This window comes from Zea mays, chromosome 9 (genome assembly GCF_902167145.1).
Source record: "Zea mays cultivar B73 chromosome 9, Zm-B73-REFERENCE-NAM-5.0, whole genome shotgun sequence".
NCBI lineage: Eukaryota > Viridiplantae > Streptophyta > Magnoliopsida > Poales > Poaceae > Zea > Zea mays.
In genome coordinates, this window is record NC_050104.1 from 138,827,692 (window position 1) to 138,843,976 (window position 16,285).

General features: G+C 53.0%; 1 protein-coding gene across 1 annotated transcript; it reads left to right on the top strand.

Annotated features, from left to right (window-relative positions):
- The first annotated feature begins 3,609 nt into the window (after positions 1–3,609).
- LOC100193986 (putative thioredoxin superfamily protein) lies at positions 3,610–6,173 on the top strand. Its single transcript, NM_001139052.1, has 4 exons — positions 3,610–3,900; positions 4,216–4,398; positions 4,497–4,661; positions 5,452–6,173. Exons 1-4 carry the CDS (start codon positions 3,670–3,672, stop codon positions 5,716–5,718), a joined length of 846 nt encoding a protein of 281 aa, NP_001132524.1. The 5' UTR covers positions 3,610–3,669; the 3' UTR covers positions 5,719–6,173.
- The last annotated feature ends 10,112 nt before the right edge of the window (positions 6,174–16,285 follow it).

A 16,285-nucleotide genomic window follows, 5' to 3' on the forward strand; every position in this document is an offset into this window, starting at 1 on the left:
TCAATGGGAAGTTGCTCGTTAACACGCAGCAGGCCCCTACCTGGCGCGCCAACTGTCGGCGTTTCGACCCCGGGGGGTCCCTGGACCGACGAGTAAATTTGTCGCTGCGTGTCCCAGCCCAGATGGGTTGGCGCGAGATGGAACACAAGGGGGAAACACGGCTCGTGTTATCCCGCACCTGGGGTGTGTGCTCGTAGTAGGGGTTACAAGCGTTCGCGAGAGAGAGAGAGACTGAGCCTGTTCATTAGCCCGTTCTCTCGCGCGACCTCCTTGCATGAAGGCCCTGGACCTCCCTTTCATAGATGCAAGGAGAGGGTCCAGGTGTACAATGAGGGGTGTAGCTAGGCGCTAACGTGTCTGGCAGGGAAGTGCCTGAGCCCTGTGTACATGCCAACGTGGCTTTCGGAGAGGTGCTAGAGCCCTGTGTACGCGGTAACATGGCCGTCGGAGAAGTGCTTGAGCCCTGTAGAAGCACAGCTGTCGGTGCTGCTGGGATCTTGCTGACATCTCCTTGCTTCCGTAGGGGGCTGAGAACCACCGTCGTCATGGACGCACGCGGGGAGCCATCATTACTTGTTACCGGGGCGAGCCAGATGGGACATCGGTCTTGTTCCCCCATAGCCTGAGCTAGCTAGGGGTAGGGTAATGGTGTATCCCCCGTGGCGCGGTCGGTCCGAGTCCAAGGTCGGGCGAGGCAGAGACTTCTCCTGAGGCCGAGGTCGGGGTCGGGCGAGGACGCGATTCCTCCCGAGGCCGAGGTTGAGGCCGAGCCCTGGGGTCGGGCGAGGCGGAGACCACCTTCCGAGGCAGAGGTTGAGGCCGAGCCCTGGGGTCGGGCGAGGCGGAGACCTCCTCCTGAGGCCGAGGCCTAAGGTCGGGTGAGGCGGAGCTTCCTGTTGCGCCTGAGGCTGAATCTTGGCTGTCGTCAGCCTCACCCTGGTGGGTGGCACAACAGTCGGAGCGGGGCGAGCGACGTTGTTTTCCTGTCAGGTCGGTCAGCGAAAGGGTGAAGTGACTGCGGTCATTTCGACCTTGCCGACTGAGGCGCGCGTGTCAGGATAAGGTGTCAGGTGATCCTCGCATTGAATGCGCCTGCGATGCGGTCGGTTGGAGAGGCGATTTGGCCAAGGTTGCTTCTCGACGAAGCCTGCTCGAGTTGGGCCTCGGGCGTGCCGAGGGTGCGCCCACTGCCTGAGGAGCCTCGGGCGAGACGTAACTTCGTCCGGGACTACAGTTCCCGCCCGAGGCTGGGCTCGGGCGAGACGAGATCGCGTCCCTTGGGTAGACGAAGCCTTGACATGAATCGTGCGCATCAGTCTCTGTAGCTTGTGCTGATGGTGGTTACCAGCCGTGTTTAGGAGTGTTGGGGGTACCCCTAATTACGGTACCCGACAAATACATATTACATGCATAGTTCATTTGCTTATTCAGGCTGGGAGCTCCACAACATTATTATTTTTTACATATTGATCAGATAGTCATTGTAAAAGAAGATGCAATCCTAAACGAGCTTTTTGCATTAGAGTTCTATTAAATGGCTATACTATTTGGTGAAAGAGTAGATGACTAACATTGAGTTAGAGTTTTTATTTCGAGAACAAGGTGACTTGTCAAATCCATTGTTTCTAGAAAGACACTGGTATTATAGGGGCTTTTGGTTCATTACCTCCACCAAAGGGCAGGGGCATATGTTGAACACCAAATTTGACACCACTGGTACAGTCGAACCCCGAATTGTCTAGCTTGTTAGCCCGGACCATCTGGGATTAGATCAATTCGAACGAAAGTCCAGATTTGTTGTGATATCTTACCCGTTTCTTGCAATATCTTGTTGGACTTCGCCTAGGATAAGGTCTAGCCCTCCTCCCATGTAAATATGAAGGGGTATGACCGATTAAGAACATACACAATCGAATCGAAATAATCTATTTACATTACTTATCTTCATGCATTAGATTTAGATGTAGCTTAGCTTTAGTTGTAGTTCCCCAATCTCAATCTTCACTTTTCTTCGGCTCTAAGTCATCTAGAGGCGCTTTGAGTGGCCTACCAACCCCGAAGTAAACCTATGATCCGTCCTCTCTGATGGGGTCACTCCCCGGAGGCAAGATCTAGGTTCTACACTATGTATTGCGGACGATTCATGCACTTGTAGAGAAGAGTGTAGTTATCTACGCGCACGACGGACGGTCTGGTGACCTAATGCAGAATTGCAGACAATATGGTGACCGACCATGGACAGTACATCACCCCGCAGAGCCAACCCCGAGGTTCTACACACCTATGAAGGCCCTAAGATTTGTTAGTATTTAGCTAAAAAAGCGTAAATAAAAGCCTAACCACATGATATATAAAAACGTAGCACTGCACAGTTGTGACAATAGGATATTAGTTGATCTTACGAGCACTAAGAACAAATCTTAACAAGAGTTTTATGATTTTTAAGATATTAAAACAAGCTAACAACTTAAACTAAATAAAAAGTGCGAGGAATGTAGGGTTGGTAATGGGTCATGATCCAAATATTTATTTACAATAAGTTAGGACATTTAATTAATTTTAGTTAAAAATAGAGCCCCATCCTAATCCGATTCAATACTTAGATTTTATAGTATAAAATCTAGAGCCTATTTACCATCCATTATCGGATGAAATGACTTCCATAACATAAGACTAGTAGATGAATACACAAATTTGACTTATGGGATCTTAGAAACTGGAACACAAAATTGTAAATCTTTACTCTTTCAAAGCACGAGTTTTATGCATCATACCTCACATGTGAAGTGCATAGATATGTTACTCTCCCTGTTTCTGGTCTACGCATAGATGAAGCATGAGAAACCACTCAAACCCAATATGATAGAAAGTCATATACAACATAATAGTTCCACATAAGATCTGCTCCTTTGCTAAAAGGGCTAAAAGAGGACGAGCTATTGAGCGAGCTATAAAAAAGAGATCAATACAATATCTTTTTCAACTCATATTTTTTCCGTTTTTTTGACTAAAATAAAGCGTAATATTTATTCTTATCAGTTTATTATAGACTATGTTTAATTTAATACTAAATTTAATTCTATAGATATCAAACATGAGTGTTAACTGTTAATGTTTACTTTAATTTTAAATTTATTCGTTATGTGTATCAAGTGTATGCCGTGGCAAGTCGTTGCATTGTGTCACTTCCTCGGACTCCGAGTGGGATGCCGCACCTCCGCATCCTTGACCAAAAGATTACACTTCTGCCACGAGTCCTCGCGGCTGAGCGCACCACGCGCGCCTCCCGATCCCCACGCCTGCGTGACATGTGAGCCCCACAACCGTTTCTTATTCTTATCCAGAATATATCCATTCCAGAATTTCTTACAGCCAGCAGGGGAGAAAATTGAAGAGTTTGAAGCCCACGTGGCGAGCAAAGGAAGACTGTGAGGTGCATCGGACGACCTTCAGTAGTTCTTGGAGAGATAATTAGCGGGGAAAAAAGACGCGGCGATTTTTCACTCCGGTAATCCGGTTTACCTTATCCGTGTGGGCCTCCTTTTTTAAAAGGAGCTACTTTTCTTCGCCGCTTCCGCAATCTTCCATTCCTCTTCTTCTCTCTGGCGCCGTGATCCCTCTTGTGTCTCCTGGCGAGCTCTTCATACCATCTTCGAGCGCGATTTGGCGATGGCGGCGGCGCAGGTGGTCGCGAAGGGGAGCGTGGTGTCGCCGTGCGGCAATCGAGCGGTGCCGGGCCTCTTGGGCAGGCGGAGGGATGCCGTGGCGGCGCAGATGACGCCGTCGGCGGTGCGGATCGGGGGCTCCTGGAGGAAGAACGCGTTTCCTGGCGTGAGGCTAGCCTTGGGGACGAGGAGATCCAGGCCCGCGTCCCGGAGTTTCTCCGCCTCGCCGGTGCAGGTGAATATGGATTCAGGAGTGCTAGTTATCATGCGTTCCCTGCGAGACTTCTTTCTCGTAGTTCACGTGTATCTTAATTTTTTTTCTTCCATGTTTTTGCGATCAATTTAGTTTTCATCCCTTCCGAAAACCATTTTTAGTTTTCTAGTTCGTTTGACCACCCCGAGGGAGTTTTCTTTGATATCCCGAGCTTTTAATTCTAGAAATAAAAAAGAAACTGGATTTTCATCTAAAAATAAAAAAGAAACTGGAACGACGAGGACTTGGGAACACTAATAATAGATCTACCTTTTTGTTTGTTCGGTTCCTCATCAGATGAACATGAACCTTGCGATTGGGAAATCAATGAGGTGGTGGGAGAAGGGGTTGCAGCCCAACATGCGTGAGATCGAGTCCGCCCAAGACCTTGTAGATTCCTTAACCAACGCCGGCGAGAGGCTCGTCGTCGTCGACTTCTTCTCCCCTGGCTGCGGCGGCTGCCGTGCTCTTCACCCGAAGGTGAGGGGAAAAGTATACCGTATGCACGTTGCATGATATTCTTCATATATCCGAGAACTTTTGAAGACTGGGTTTCCTTAGGAATCTATTTCGTGCAGATTTGCCAATTTGCGGAGCGGAACCCTGATGTGCTGTTCTTGCAAGTGAACTACGAGGAGCACAAGTCTATGTGCTACAGCCTTCGTGTCCATGTGCTACCCTTCTTCAGATTCTACAGAGGAGCACAGGGACGACTCTGCAGCTTCAGCTGTACAAACGCAACTGTAAGATCATGTCCATGTTTCTTCTGTTCGTATGATTATTGGTATGTCCTCAATAACATGCAACATATCCAAAATGACCTTTATTGAACACTAGTACATAATTATAGTCACCCTCTCAGATCTAAAATGTATGGAGTCAGAAAGTTGTGAATTCGGGTAGAGCTTGTTGACGACTCAACTTCAGTTTTGGACTCTGTTTAGTTTGTAAAAAAAACTCGGCTGGCGGGGAGGGTAACACCACCCTCGCGGTATTTTCTTAATAGAAGGTCTGTGGCAAGGGTCCCAACCAGAAAACCCTGAACCATGTCCTCCCGTCACTAACGAGCCGGGTCAAGCTACCTACTCTGCAAAGACTCACCTAGGCGCCGAGAGTGGCGCACGGCCGAGTCATAACCCGAGAGTAGGCGAGGAACAGCGAGGAGATTTTTAGTGCAGGTCTAAGGGTCGAACCCCTGGTTAAAAGGGACCTGACCACCTTCTCCACCGGGGTTAATACCCCGTATGCTCGAATGTTATGTTTGTTCGGTACTTGCAGGATATAAGAAGCAAAGAATGGCCTTTTAAGTTGAATTTGACTGGCAAAGCCACAAAGGGTTGCCATTTTAAGTTTCCCCTAGCAGTTCATGCAATATGGTGACCTTTGCTGACCGGTTAGAAACAATTTCCCTCATGGACCCAACTGGATGTTATGTGATTGATTTTTCAGCTATTATACAATTTTAGCTATACTTGGGGTTGCTGTTGGCTGTGGTCACCCATCAGTACTGATGGGTGTCATTTCTGTATGCAGATTAAGAAGTTCAAGGATGCACTTGCGAAGCACAAGCCAGATAGATGTACCTTTGGCCCAACCAGGGGGCTAGACGAATCGGAGTTATTAGCCTTGGCAGCAAACAAGGAACTCCAGTTCACCTACACCAGGGAGCCAGAACTGACTCCCATGGGAGATACCCCCGGGGAGGTCATTGCTCCCGAGCCCGCAAAGCTTCCTGCCGCTACGAAGCCTTTGGTCAAGCTGGGGTCGGAGGAAAGGTCATTGGTCTCTCCAGGAAGATGAGACGGTCCGATGCTTCCGTTCTGTATAGTTCCATGGTTCTTGATGTGTACAGGTTGTAGCTTCTCATGGTAGCAGAGTGCAGGCTAAGGTTTTTTACATGTGAAGCCTGCCCACCTGTCGTCCCGTAGTTTGGCTCGGTTGTACTAGCAGGTAGCAATAAGTGGTGCTGTGGAGCTATGTCTTAGGGAAATCGTATGGTAGTTGCATCGATGATTGGTCTGCATGCTCTTGTTTCATTTTTCCTTAAGCCTCAGGATATGGGCATGGGTGCCTGTCGCAAAACTGAATAATCAATCGTGCTTTATGTTGTGCTAGGCATTGTGGTGCTTGGAGATCATTGTTGTGTTAATATTTGAGTTTGTGACTAGTTTTCTGCCTTGGCCTTCGGGGCATGGAACGGGAGGAACTGGTGGAGATATGCTTAATTGCTAGCAAGAGTTTGGGGCTCGAACTCTAACTTGTGGTTTCTCTTTCAAAGGATCGCGGTGTCTACGACCAGAGTGAATGGGTTTGTAAATTAGACTTCTCCAAAGAGACGAGAGTGAATTGGCTTTGAATTGGGCTTCAACTTTTTTTTGCGTAAATTAACTCTTATGGTTTCTTTTTTTAAAAAAAATCTTGCTCATGGTTTATTTTTCAATAAAAATTCTTGCTCGTGATTTCATTATAAATTAACTGCATGTGGTTTCTTATTCAAAGGATTATGATGCCTAAGAGAAGAGTCCTTAAAAAAATTACGTAAATTTATTTTTAGTTGGAAGCTTATTTTTTTTGCTAAATATGGTTGTCTAAAAATTATTGTGTAAATTAACTCCTTGTTGTAAGCTCAATTTCACCTAAATGTCTGATGTGCAATAAAACAATTTTGCACTCTAATTCACTACCTTATACTACCATAGGAATTATATAAAAGTACATTTATAACTAGTGAACTAACCTTCTCTCTAAGTGTTGGGTATAAGATAAGTTTAAGTTCACAATCAAAGATTAAGCAAGGTCTTATCATGAAAAGAATGATGATGGTCACAAGCGAACAAGTGGTCAATGTAGGTGGAACAACAAAATGCAATGGCTCAAGACAAAAGTATAAACTAAGACATTTTCGTTTTATCGACCAAGATACAATAGAGTGCTTGATCAGATTTAGGATAACTGGTCGTTTTACAAAGAAGGGAACCTAATTTTTGAGACGGTTACTATATGTCACTGCGTGAGATGATTGATCATGCAAAGACAAAGGGGCACATGGATGTCTATTTTTGGTATGATACAAATGATGTAAAAAAGAGATAAACATGTGTATTTGCATTAGATCTAGCGTTGTTTCACCCAAGATATCAAAGTTAGCACATGTGAAAAGGTTGAAGAAAAAGGATTAATTATAGGCATCAAACCCTGACTGATAGGGACATTAGACTAAAAAACACCACTTTGTTGGCTAACCCTAGTGTTCTATCAGAGAGATCGTCGAACCATACACTATCGTCCGATAGAGGGCATCAGACCAGTCCAATAATCATAATTGTTGTCTAGTTGGTCTCTGAAATGCGTCGGACCCATGTGTTATGACTCGATGGTTGAGAAAATAAAGACATCAGATTGGATAGGTGCACTATCCACGAGGGCAATCCTACTATGAGACAACCTATGTGGTTGGGACCAGGGGCATCAAACATGTGCATTGGTTTGACGATGGTTGTCGGACTAGTTCGACGGATAGTGGCTACCCTTGGGTTTGTTTATGAAGGTCGTTGAGTGGTTTGGTCTAATAGTCATCAGACCCGAAGCTTTGGAATATATTGTCAAATAGTCATTGAGCGACAATGGTAACATTTAAATGGCTAGTGTGCATGGCAGCACGGAGAGTGTTAGACTCGGTCTCTATGGTTAGACGTTAGGTATTAAATGGTCCGGTGCTAGGACATCAAACGGTATGAGAACTCCCAAACTACATTGGTTTGGTTCACATGGCTATTTAGTTCATAGGACCTTACAAATAGAGCTTGTGCAGCCTTGGAGAGGGCATTGCTTCCCACTCTAATGCTATACAAAGTGTAAACAAGTAAGGGTTTGAGTGCATTGGATTGTGCCACTGTTGGCCATCGATATAAAGATACCAATTCAATGTGTTCCAAAAAGGTTCTAGAGAAGGTTATGGATCACCGGAGCATGTGTTATAGAGTATCGGCGTTTCGACCCCGGGAGGTCCCTGGACCGACGAGTAAAATTGTCGCTGCGTGTCCCAGCCCAGATGGGTCGGCGCGAGATGGAACACAAGGGGGGAGAACCACGGCTCGTGTTATCCTGCGCCCAGGGCGGATGCACTTGCAGTAGGGGTTACAAGCGTTCGCGAGGGAGAGAGAGAGAGAGAGAGAGAGAGAGAGAGAGAGCGTGCGAGCCTGTTCGTCGGCCCGTCCTCCCGCGCGACCACCCTCTCGTATGAGGGCCCTGGACCTTCCTTTTATAGATGCAAGGAGAGGGTCCAGGTGTACAATGGGGGTGTAGCAATATGCTAACGCGTCCGGCAGAGAGGAGCCAGAGCCCTATGTACATGCCAACGTGGCTGCCGGAGAGGTGCTAGAGCCCTGTTTATGCGGTGTTGTGGCCGTCGGAGGAGCGCTTGAGCCCTGTAGAAGCACAGCTATCGGGGCTGCCGGGACCTTGCTGACGTCTCCTTGCTTCCGTAGGGGGCTGAGAACCGCCGTCGTCATGGGCGCACGCGGGGTGCCATCATTACTTGTTTACCGGGGCGAGCTAGATGGGACGCCGGTCTTGTTCCCCGTAGTCTGAGCTAGCTAGGGGTAGGGTAATGATGTACCCCCTGTGGCGTGGTCGGTCCGAGCCCAAGGTCGGGTGAGGCGGAGACTCCTCCTGAGGCCGAGGCCGGGGTGGGGTGAGGACGTGATTCCTTCCGAGGTCGAGGTTGAGGCCGAGCCCTGGGGTCAGGCGAGGCGGAGACCATCTTCTGAGGCCGAGGTTGAGGCTGAGCCCTGGGGTCAGGCGAGGCAGAGACCACCTTCCGAGGCCGAGGTTGAGGCTGAGCCCTGGGGTCGGGCGAGGCAGAGACCACCTTCCGAGGCCGAGGCCCAAGGTCGGGCGAGGCGGAGCTTCCTGTTGCGCCTGAGGCTGGACTTAGCTGTTGTCAGCCTCACCCTGGTGGGTGGCACAGCAGTCAGAGCGGGGCAGGCGACGTTGTTTTCCTGTCAGGTCGGTCAGTGGAAGGGCAAAGTGGCTGCGGTCACTTCGGCCCTGCCGACTGAGGAACGTGTGTCAGGATAAGGTGTCAAGCGATCCTTGCATTGAATGCTCCTGCGATTCGGTCGGTTGGCGAGGCGATCTGGCCAAGGTTGCTTCACTGCGAAGCCTGCCCGAGCTGGGCCTCGGGCGAGTTGAGGGTGCGCCCATTGCTTGGGGAGGCCCTCGGGCGAGGCGTGAATTCGCCTGGGACTACTGTTCCTGCCCGAGGCTGGGCTCGGGCGAGGCGAGATCGTGTCCCTTGAGTAGACGGAGCCTTGACCTGAATTGCGCCCATCAGTCTCTACAGCTTGTGCTGATGGTGATTACCAGCCGAGTTTAGGAGTGTTGGGGGTACCCCTAATTATGGTACCCGACAGTAGCCCCCGAGCCTCAAAGGGAGTGTTGGTACTCGCTTGGAGACTTTGTCGCACTTTTTTGCAAGGGGACCGGCCTTTCTCGGTTACATTTTGTTCTGGTGGGTGCGCACGAGCGCACCCGCCGGGTGTAGCCCTCGAGGCCTCGAAGGAGTGGTTTGACTCTTCTGAGGTCTTAATGCCTTTCGCGATGCCTTGGCCGGCCTGGTTGTTCCCTCATGCGATCTGATGGTAGCCCGGGTGCATGGTCGGGTTTCGAGTTTTCAGGCTGGTCTGTTGACGCTGTCAACGGTTTGGCCGTAGCCAGGTTTGCGAAAGCAGCCCCCGAGCCTCTGCACAGAGCGAGAGGATGATCAAGGACTGACTCGACTTTTATCATACGCCCCTTCGTCGCCTTTCCGCAAGGAGGGGGGAAAGCGCCATGTTGCCCTCGGAGGGCGCCGAACATGGTGTCTCCAGTGAGTTGCTAACAGGTGATTCGAGTGGACGCCCGTGCCCCGTTCGATAAGGGTCGGCTAGTGGCCTAGAGGCGCGCTCCAAATGTACCTGCAGGTGATTTGCCGGACCCGGTCCCGTTCGATAGGGTCCGAGGGCTCGATGCCTCCCTCTGGTGGGATTTCGTTACAAAATCGCTCCTGCTGGTCTCAGAAATGTTCTAGGGTACCTCGGGAGCGTAGCCCGAGCCTCGGCCATGTATCGGACGTACCCAGAGTCATCCCTTGCTCTGCGTGCTCTGGGGCGTCTGTCAAACCCTTCGTGGGGCCAGCCTTCGAACCCCTGATCAGTAGTGGGCGCGGAGCCCGAGTGCTCTGAGGCGGTTGTCGAACCCTTCCGAGGGGCCAGCCTTCGAACCTCTGATCAGTAAAGAGCCTGAAGCCCGAGTGCTCTGGGGCGGCTGTCGAACCCTTCCGAGGGGCCAGCCTTCGAACCCCTGATCAGTAGGAGGGCTCGGGGCCCGCTTCCTTCGCGGAGAAGGATCCCTTTCAGATTATCCCCTTTCCCGGTCCCTGTAGCAAGAGAGAGGAAGGGGAGAAGGAAAAGGATATGAATTTAAACAGCGTGGCACACCTTTTGTGACGCAGTCATCATGGCGGAGGTGAAGCGTTGCTCGCTTCGCCTGCCAAAGGCGTCGCTTGCCTTGCCGCGGAGTTAATGTGACGGGATGAGTGGTTCGCGGGGCGGTCGTTGCGCGAGCCGTTCGAGGAACGGAACACGGGCGTGTCGTCTTCACGCCGTGGGAGAGGGCTCCCCTGCTGCTCCAGGAAGGGACGTGAGCCTGCAGACGATTTGACCGTCGTCTCCGCCCGTCTGCTGCCGCCATGACTGTCGGCCCACTTTTGGCCATATCGACCGTCGCGCCTCCTCCCGCGGCTGACTGACCCGTGATCGATGCGTTCGACTGGCACTGTTGGGCCACGCGCAGGGTTGCCTCGAGTCGCGGCACTGGTTCCGCAGTCGAGAAGGTGCGACATTGGCGCAAGTGGCGGTGCAGTTTCTCGCACGTAGTAACCGGCGCGCCGGTTACATGACGTGTGGGCCTGGGCCTCCATGCCGGATGCGTCGAAGTCGAAGGGGTGTGTCCCCGTGGTGCGGTTGCACGCCACCTGCATGGCGGCCCGCCCTTTCAACCGCTGGTTCCGGCGAGGATGGAGGAGTGCTTGTAACCACGGGGCGGTTACACGCTCCGCGCGTGGCGGTTTGGCTTCTTCTGTTTCGGGCCAGCTTGCATGACGTGTGGGACCCAGCCCCCGTGTCGTAGGGGGAGGACCCTGGAGCACGTCGGTGAAGACTTAGGCCGCGACGCCTGAGGACGCGAGTGGGGAGAGCCGCCTTTTAAAAAGGGATCGATCCCCCGGGCGGTAGCCATGCCTTCACACTCCCCTCATGCATTGCACCCTTCCTCCTTTCGAGCCCCCGGATGGGGAGCGCTCGCGTTGCTTTCGTCTTGCTGCTATTGGAGGAGCGCAACCTCATGGAGGTTGGCACCCTTCAGCCATCGCTCGGCTTCAAGGATTTTCATCAGGCAGCCCGGCTGCATTCCCTCACCAATGGTTACGCAGGATGGTGACCACCGGTTCGATGGTGGGGAGAAGCAAGCCGGGCTGTGGCTTCTGCCCCGCCCTCAGCTTCAAGGATCTTCATCATCCTTGCTGCGGCGAGGGGCGAGCTGAGCCGAAGCTCTACCTCCCGCACGGGCCGGCGGGCCACCTCTTCCTTCAGCATTCAGGGGAGAGGGTGCTCATTGGCCTAGCGGAGGGGCGGACTTTGACAACGCATGGCTGGTCGGCCGCAAGCGTCGTCAGCTCCAGCATGCCTGGCTCGCTGGCTCAGCTGGCTCTGGCGCTGCTTCCGGTGCCACCTCCCACCGCTGGGGCGGGATGCGGCTGCCTGCCCACCGTACGGGCGGCTGTTGCGCCGTGCGCACCGGGGGACCGTCCAAGACGTCGCACGCCGCTAGGGCGGTGTTCGTGTTCTTGGATTGTGTTGTCCTCGCTCCGGCATGACGCCTCCGCGCGGAGGTTGGTGCCTGCCCGTCCGCGAGCACTTGAGTGGGGATCTGCCGGTGCAGGCTGGGGGGCCAATCACGGAGAGACCTTCGGCTCTTTGGCTTTGACGGCTTGTCCTCGCCCCTCGAGTGGGGACGTGGGCGAGGACCTTCCCACAGCAGCATTTGCCCTGAGGTCATCGCTGCTGTTGTTTAGCCGCCTGAGACAGAGGTCGTTATCGCTGCTGCTGCAGAGGTTGCCGGCGAGCCGCCCGGATTTTGTCGTCCCGCAGGCCCTTCGATGTGGAGGTTGTTCAAACTCGCGGGAGTGGAACCGGAGTTCCGTTTGTAATGGCACCTTGAGTGCCGGTGTATGTTCATTGTGGCTGTCGGGGCCTGAACATCTGTGTATTTGGGCGTGAAGCCGTGTTTTCCCCTAATTTCGAGCATTGGGACTCGCCTGTCGACTATCTAAACCGCTTAACCGAGTGTGAGTTGCTTTGCACGGAAGGTGACGAGTGAGGTATCCGTATCCCGGAGGCGTAGGAGTCCCTCAGCTCGGTCGGCCTTGCCACTCAAGGCTTCTCTTGCTCAGTTACGGAACCCTCGGCTGCTCTGCGATGAGCCGGAGCCGGAGGCAGCGGTGTCAGCATGGACAGAGGCGGAGTCGGCTCAAAAAGGGGCTTCGTCGGCCCAGGAGCAGGTGACTTCCCAGGCCGAGGAGGTGCAGCAACGGAGGCTGGAGCCTGACCAGGTCATCCGTGAGCGGGACCAACTTTAGAGTCACGCTTTCGAGGCCGTGAGCCGGGCTGATGTCCTCGGGGGATAGCTGGCTGAGGCTACGGAGCGGCCAGCCGAGCCGTCTGCTCGGGCCGGGATCCTGGAGGAGACCCTGGCTGCGATGGCCCAGGCGCGGTGCTGACATCTTCCTTCGAGGTGGAGATCCTTCCGCCCGTGTTGCCGTCCGAGGCCGGGCCAGATCCCGCCGAAGGTGGAAACAACACCGAGGGTGCTGCTGTTCCCTCTGTCGATGTCTGAACCTGTAGGAACAGTTTGTCTGTAGTGTGCGTATGTTTTTTGTGGCCGCCGAGGCCCAAACATATTATTGTCGTGTTATAAAGTTGTGTTTCCTTTCCTCTTGTTTCGAGTATCAGGACTTGTTTGTCGGTAGCAGAATCACTTATCCGAGCGAGAGTTACTTATCGCGGAAGGTGATGAGTGAGGTATCCGTATCCCGGAGGCGTAGGAGTCCCTCGGCTCGGTCGGCCTTGCCGCTTACGTGTACTCTTACTCGTCCGCAGGATTCTGTTATCGATATAGTCGAGAAGGCACGAAAAATCATTCTGCCATAAAAGTTTTTGAGCGTTAAGACTTGTTCGGCAGCAGAATCGCTTATCCGAGCGAGAGTTACTTATCGCAGAAGGTGATGAGTGAGGTATCCGTATCCCGGAGGCGTAGGAGTCCCTCAGCTCGGTCGGCCTTGCCGCTTACGTTTACTCCGTCGTTTTCAGGACCCCGCTATCGAAGCAATCGAAAAGCGCAAAAGATGTTCTGGCAGAAAGACTTTTTCCGAGGAAAATTTTGACGCAGAGGGGGTTCCCCCTTCTAGCCCCCGAGGGAGGGTCGGGCTTTGCCGAGGCAAGGCTGACCCTTCCTTGACGGTTAGACCTTATTTTTGTATGTATAGAAAACGAGGTATATGAACAACTTGAAAACATCTTAAGGGTAAAAGCGACGTAGCTGTCGGATGTTCCAAGCGTTGCTGTAGATCTCGCCTTGACTGTTGGCCAGATTGTATGTTCCGGGCTTCAAAATCTTGGCGATGATGAACGGCCCTTCCCAGGGAGGAGTGAGCTTGTGGCGCCCTCGGGCGTCTTGCCGCAGCCGAAGTACCAAGTTCCCACCTGGAGGTCTCGGGGCCAAACCCCTCGGGCGTGGTAGCGTCGCAGAGACTGCTGATACCGTGCCGAGTGTAGTAAGGCCACGTCCCGAGCCTCTTCCAGCTAGTCCAGCGAGTCTTCTCGGCTGGTCTGGTTGCTTCAGTCGTCGTACGCCCTCGTCCTCGGGGAACCGTATTCTATGTCTGTGGGCAAGACAGCCTCGGCCCCATAGACTAGAAAGAACGGTGAGAAGCCCGTGGCTCGGCTTGGCGTCGTCCTCAGACTCCAGACCATCGATGGTAGTTCCTTCATCCATCACTTGCCGAACTTGTTGAGGTCGTTGTAGATCCTTGGTTTTAGTCCCTGCAGAAGCATACCGTTGGCACGCTCTACCTGCCCATTCGTCATGGGGTGAGCTACGGTGGCCCAGTCCACACGGATGTGGTGGTCCTCGCAGAAGTCCAGGAACTTCTTTCCAGTGAACTGGGTGCCATTGTCGGTGATGATGGAGTTCAGGACCCCAAAGCGATGGATGATGTTGGTGAAGAATGCCACCGCCTGCTCGGACCGGATGCTGGTTAGGGGTCGGACCTCGATCCACTTGGAGAATTTATCGATGGCGACCAGCAGGTGCGTGAAGCCCCTGGGTGCCTTCTGCAAGGGACCGATGAGGTCCAAACCCCACATAGCAAATGACCAGGTGATGGGTATTGTTTGTAGGGCCTGAGCGGGCAGGTGCGTCTGCCTTGCGTAGAATTAACACCTTTGGCAGGAGAGTACAATCCTAGTGGCATCGGCCACCGCGGTCGGCCAGTAGAAACCTTGTCGGAAGGCGTTCCCGATAAGGGCTCGAGGTGCTGCATGGTGACCGCAAGCCCCCGAGTGTATTTCTTGCAATAGCTCATGACCTTCGACGATGGATATGCATCGTTGGAGGATGCCTGAGGGGCTACGGTGGTATGACTCCTTTTCATCACCCAGTAAGACGAACGACTTGGTGCGCCGCGCCAGTCGCCGAGCTTCGGCTTTGTCGAGGGGTAGCTCTCCTCAGTGGAGATATTGCAGGTATGGGGTCTGCCAGTTTCGATTAGGCGTGACACCATTCCGCTCTTCCTCGACGCGCAGTGCCTCACCCTCGGCGGCCGAGGATGCCTCGGGCTGGGCCGATGCCTCCTCGGGCTAGGCCGAGGCTTCCTCGGGCTCGGGCGTGTCGTCGGTCTTGACGGAGGGTTGATGTATGTCTTGGGAGAAGACGTCCGGGGGAACCATTGTCCGCCCCGAGGCTATTTTAGCCAGCTCATCCGCAGTCTCGTTGTACCGTCGAGCAACGTGGTTGAGCTTGAGCCCGTAGAACTTGTCTTCCAGGCGCCGAACCTCGTCGCAGTAGGCCTCCATCCTCGGGTCACGACAGTGGGAGTTCTTCATGACTTGGTCAATGACAAGCTGCGAGCGTCGAGGCGCCGAACCCCTAGCTCGATGGTGATGCGCAACCCGTTAACCAGAGCCTCGTACTCGGCCACGTTGTTTGACGCCGGGAAATGGAGGCGCAGCACGTAGCGAAGGTGCTTCCCGAGGGGTGAGATGAAGAGCAGGCCCGCACCTGCTCCTGTTTTCATCAGCGACCCATCGAAAAACATGGTCCAGAGTTTCAGTTGGATCAGAGCCGTTGGTAGCTGGGTGTCGACCCATTCAGCCACGAAGTCCGCTAAGACTTGGGACTTGATGGCTTTCCGAGGAGCGAACGAGATTGTCTCACCCATGATCTCCACCGCCCACTTTGCTATCCTACCCGAGGCCTCTCGGCACTGGATGATCTCCCCCAGGGGAAGGATGACACCACAGTCACCGAATGAGACTCGAAGTAGTGTCGCAACTTTCGCCGTGTCAGAATTACTGCGTACAGTAGCTTCTGAATTTGCGGGTAGCGGATCTTGGTCTCGGATAGCACTTCACTAATGAAGTAGACCGGCCTCTGGACGAGCAATGCATGCCCTTCTTCTCGTCTCTTGACCACGATCGCGGCGCTGACCACCTGAGTGGTTGTGGCTACGTAGATCAAGATGGCTTCTCCCGCAGCGGGGCACCAAGATGGGCGCGCTTGTAAGGAGCGCCTTTAAGTTTCCGAGGGCTTCCTCGGCCTCGGGGGTCCAAGCGAAGCGCTCGGTCTTCCTTAAGAGGCGGTACATGGGTAGGCCTTTTTCGCCAAGGTGCGAGATGAAGCGGCTCAGAGCCACAAGGCATCCCATGACCCTCTGTACTCCTTTCAAGTCTTTGATAGGCCCCATGTTGGTGATGGCCGCGATTTTCTCCGGGTTGGCCTCGATACCCCGCTTGGAGACGATGAACCCCAGGAGCATGCCTCGGGGGACTCCGAAGACACACTTCTCGGGATTGAGTTTTACGCCCTTCGCCTTCAGACACTTGAATGTTGTTTCAAGGTCAGAGAGGAGGTCGGAGGCTTTCCTTGTCTTGACTACGATGTCATCGACGTAAGCCTCGACCGTTCGACCGATGTGCTCTCCGAACATGTGGTTCACACACCTTTGGTATGTCGCACCTGCATTCCTCAAATCAAATGGCATAGTAATATA

Excerpts from the sequence above, each read along its gene's own strand:
- LOC100193986 (NM_001139052.1), top strand. The coding sequence starts at position 3,670 with ATGGCGGCGGCGCAGGTGGTCGCGAAGGGGAGCGTGGTGTCGCCGTGC. Across the intron at positions 3,901-4,215 it reads TCTCCGCCTCGCCGGTGCAG|ATGAACATGAACCTTGCGAT; the intron begins GTGAATATGGAT and ends GTTCCTCATCAG. Across the intron at positions 4,399-4,496 it reads GCCGTGCTCTTCACCCGAAG|ATTTGCCAATTTGCGGAGCG; the intron begins GTGAGGGGAAAA and ends TATTTCGTGCAG.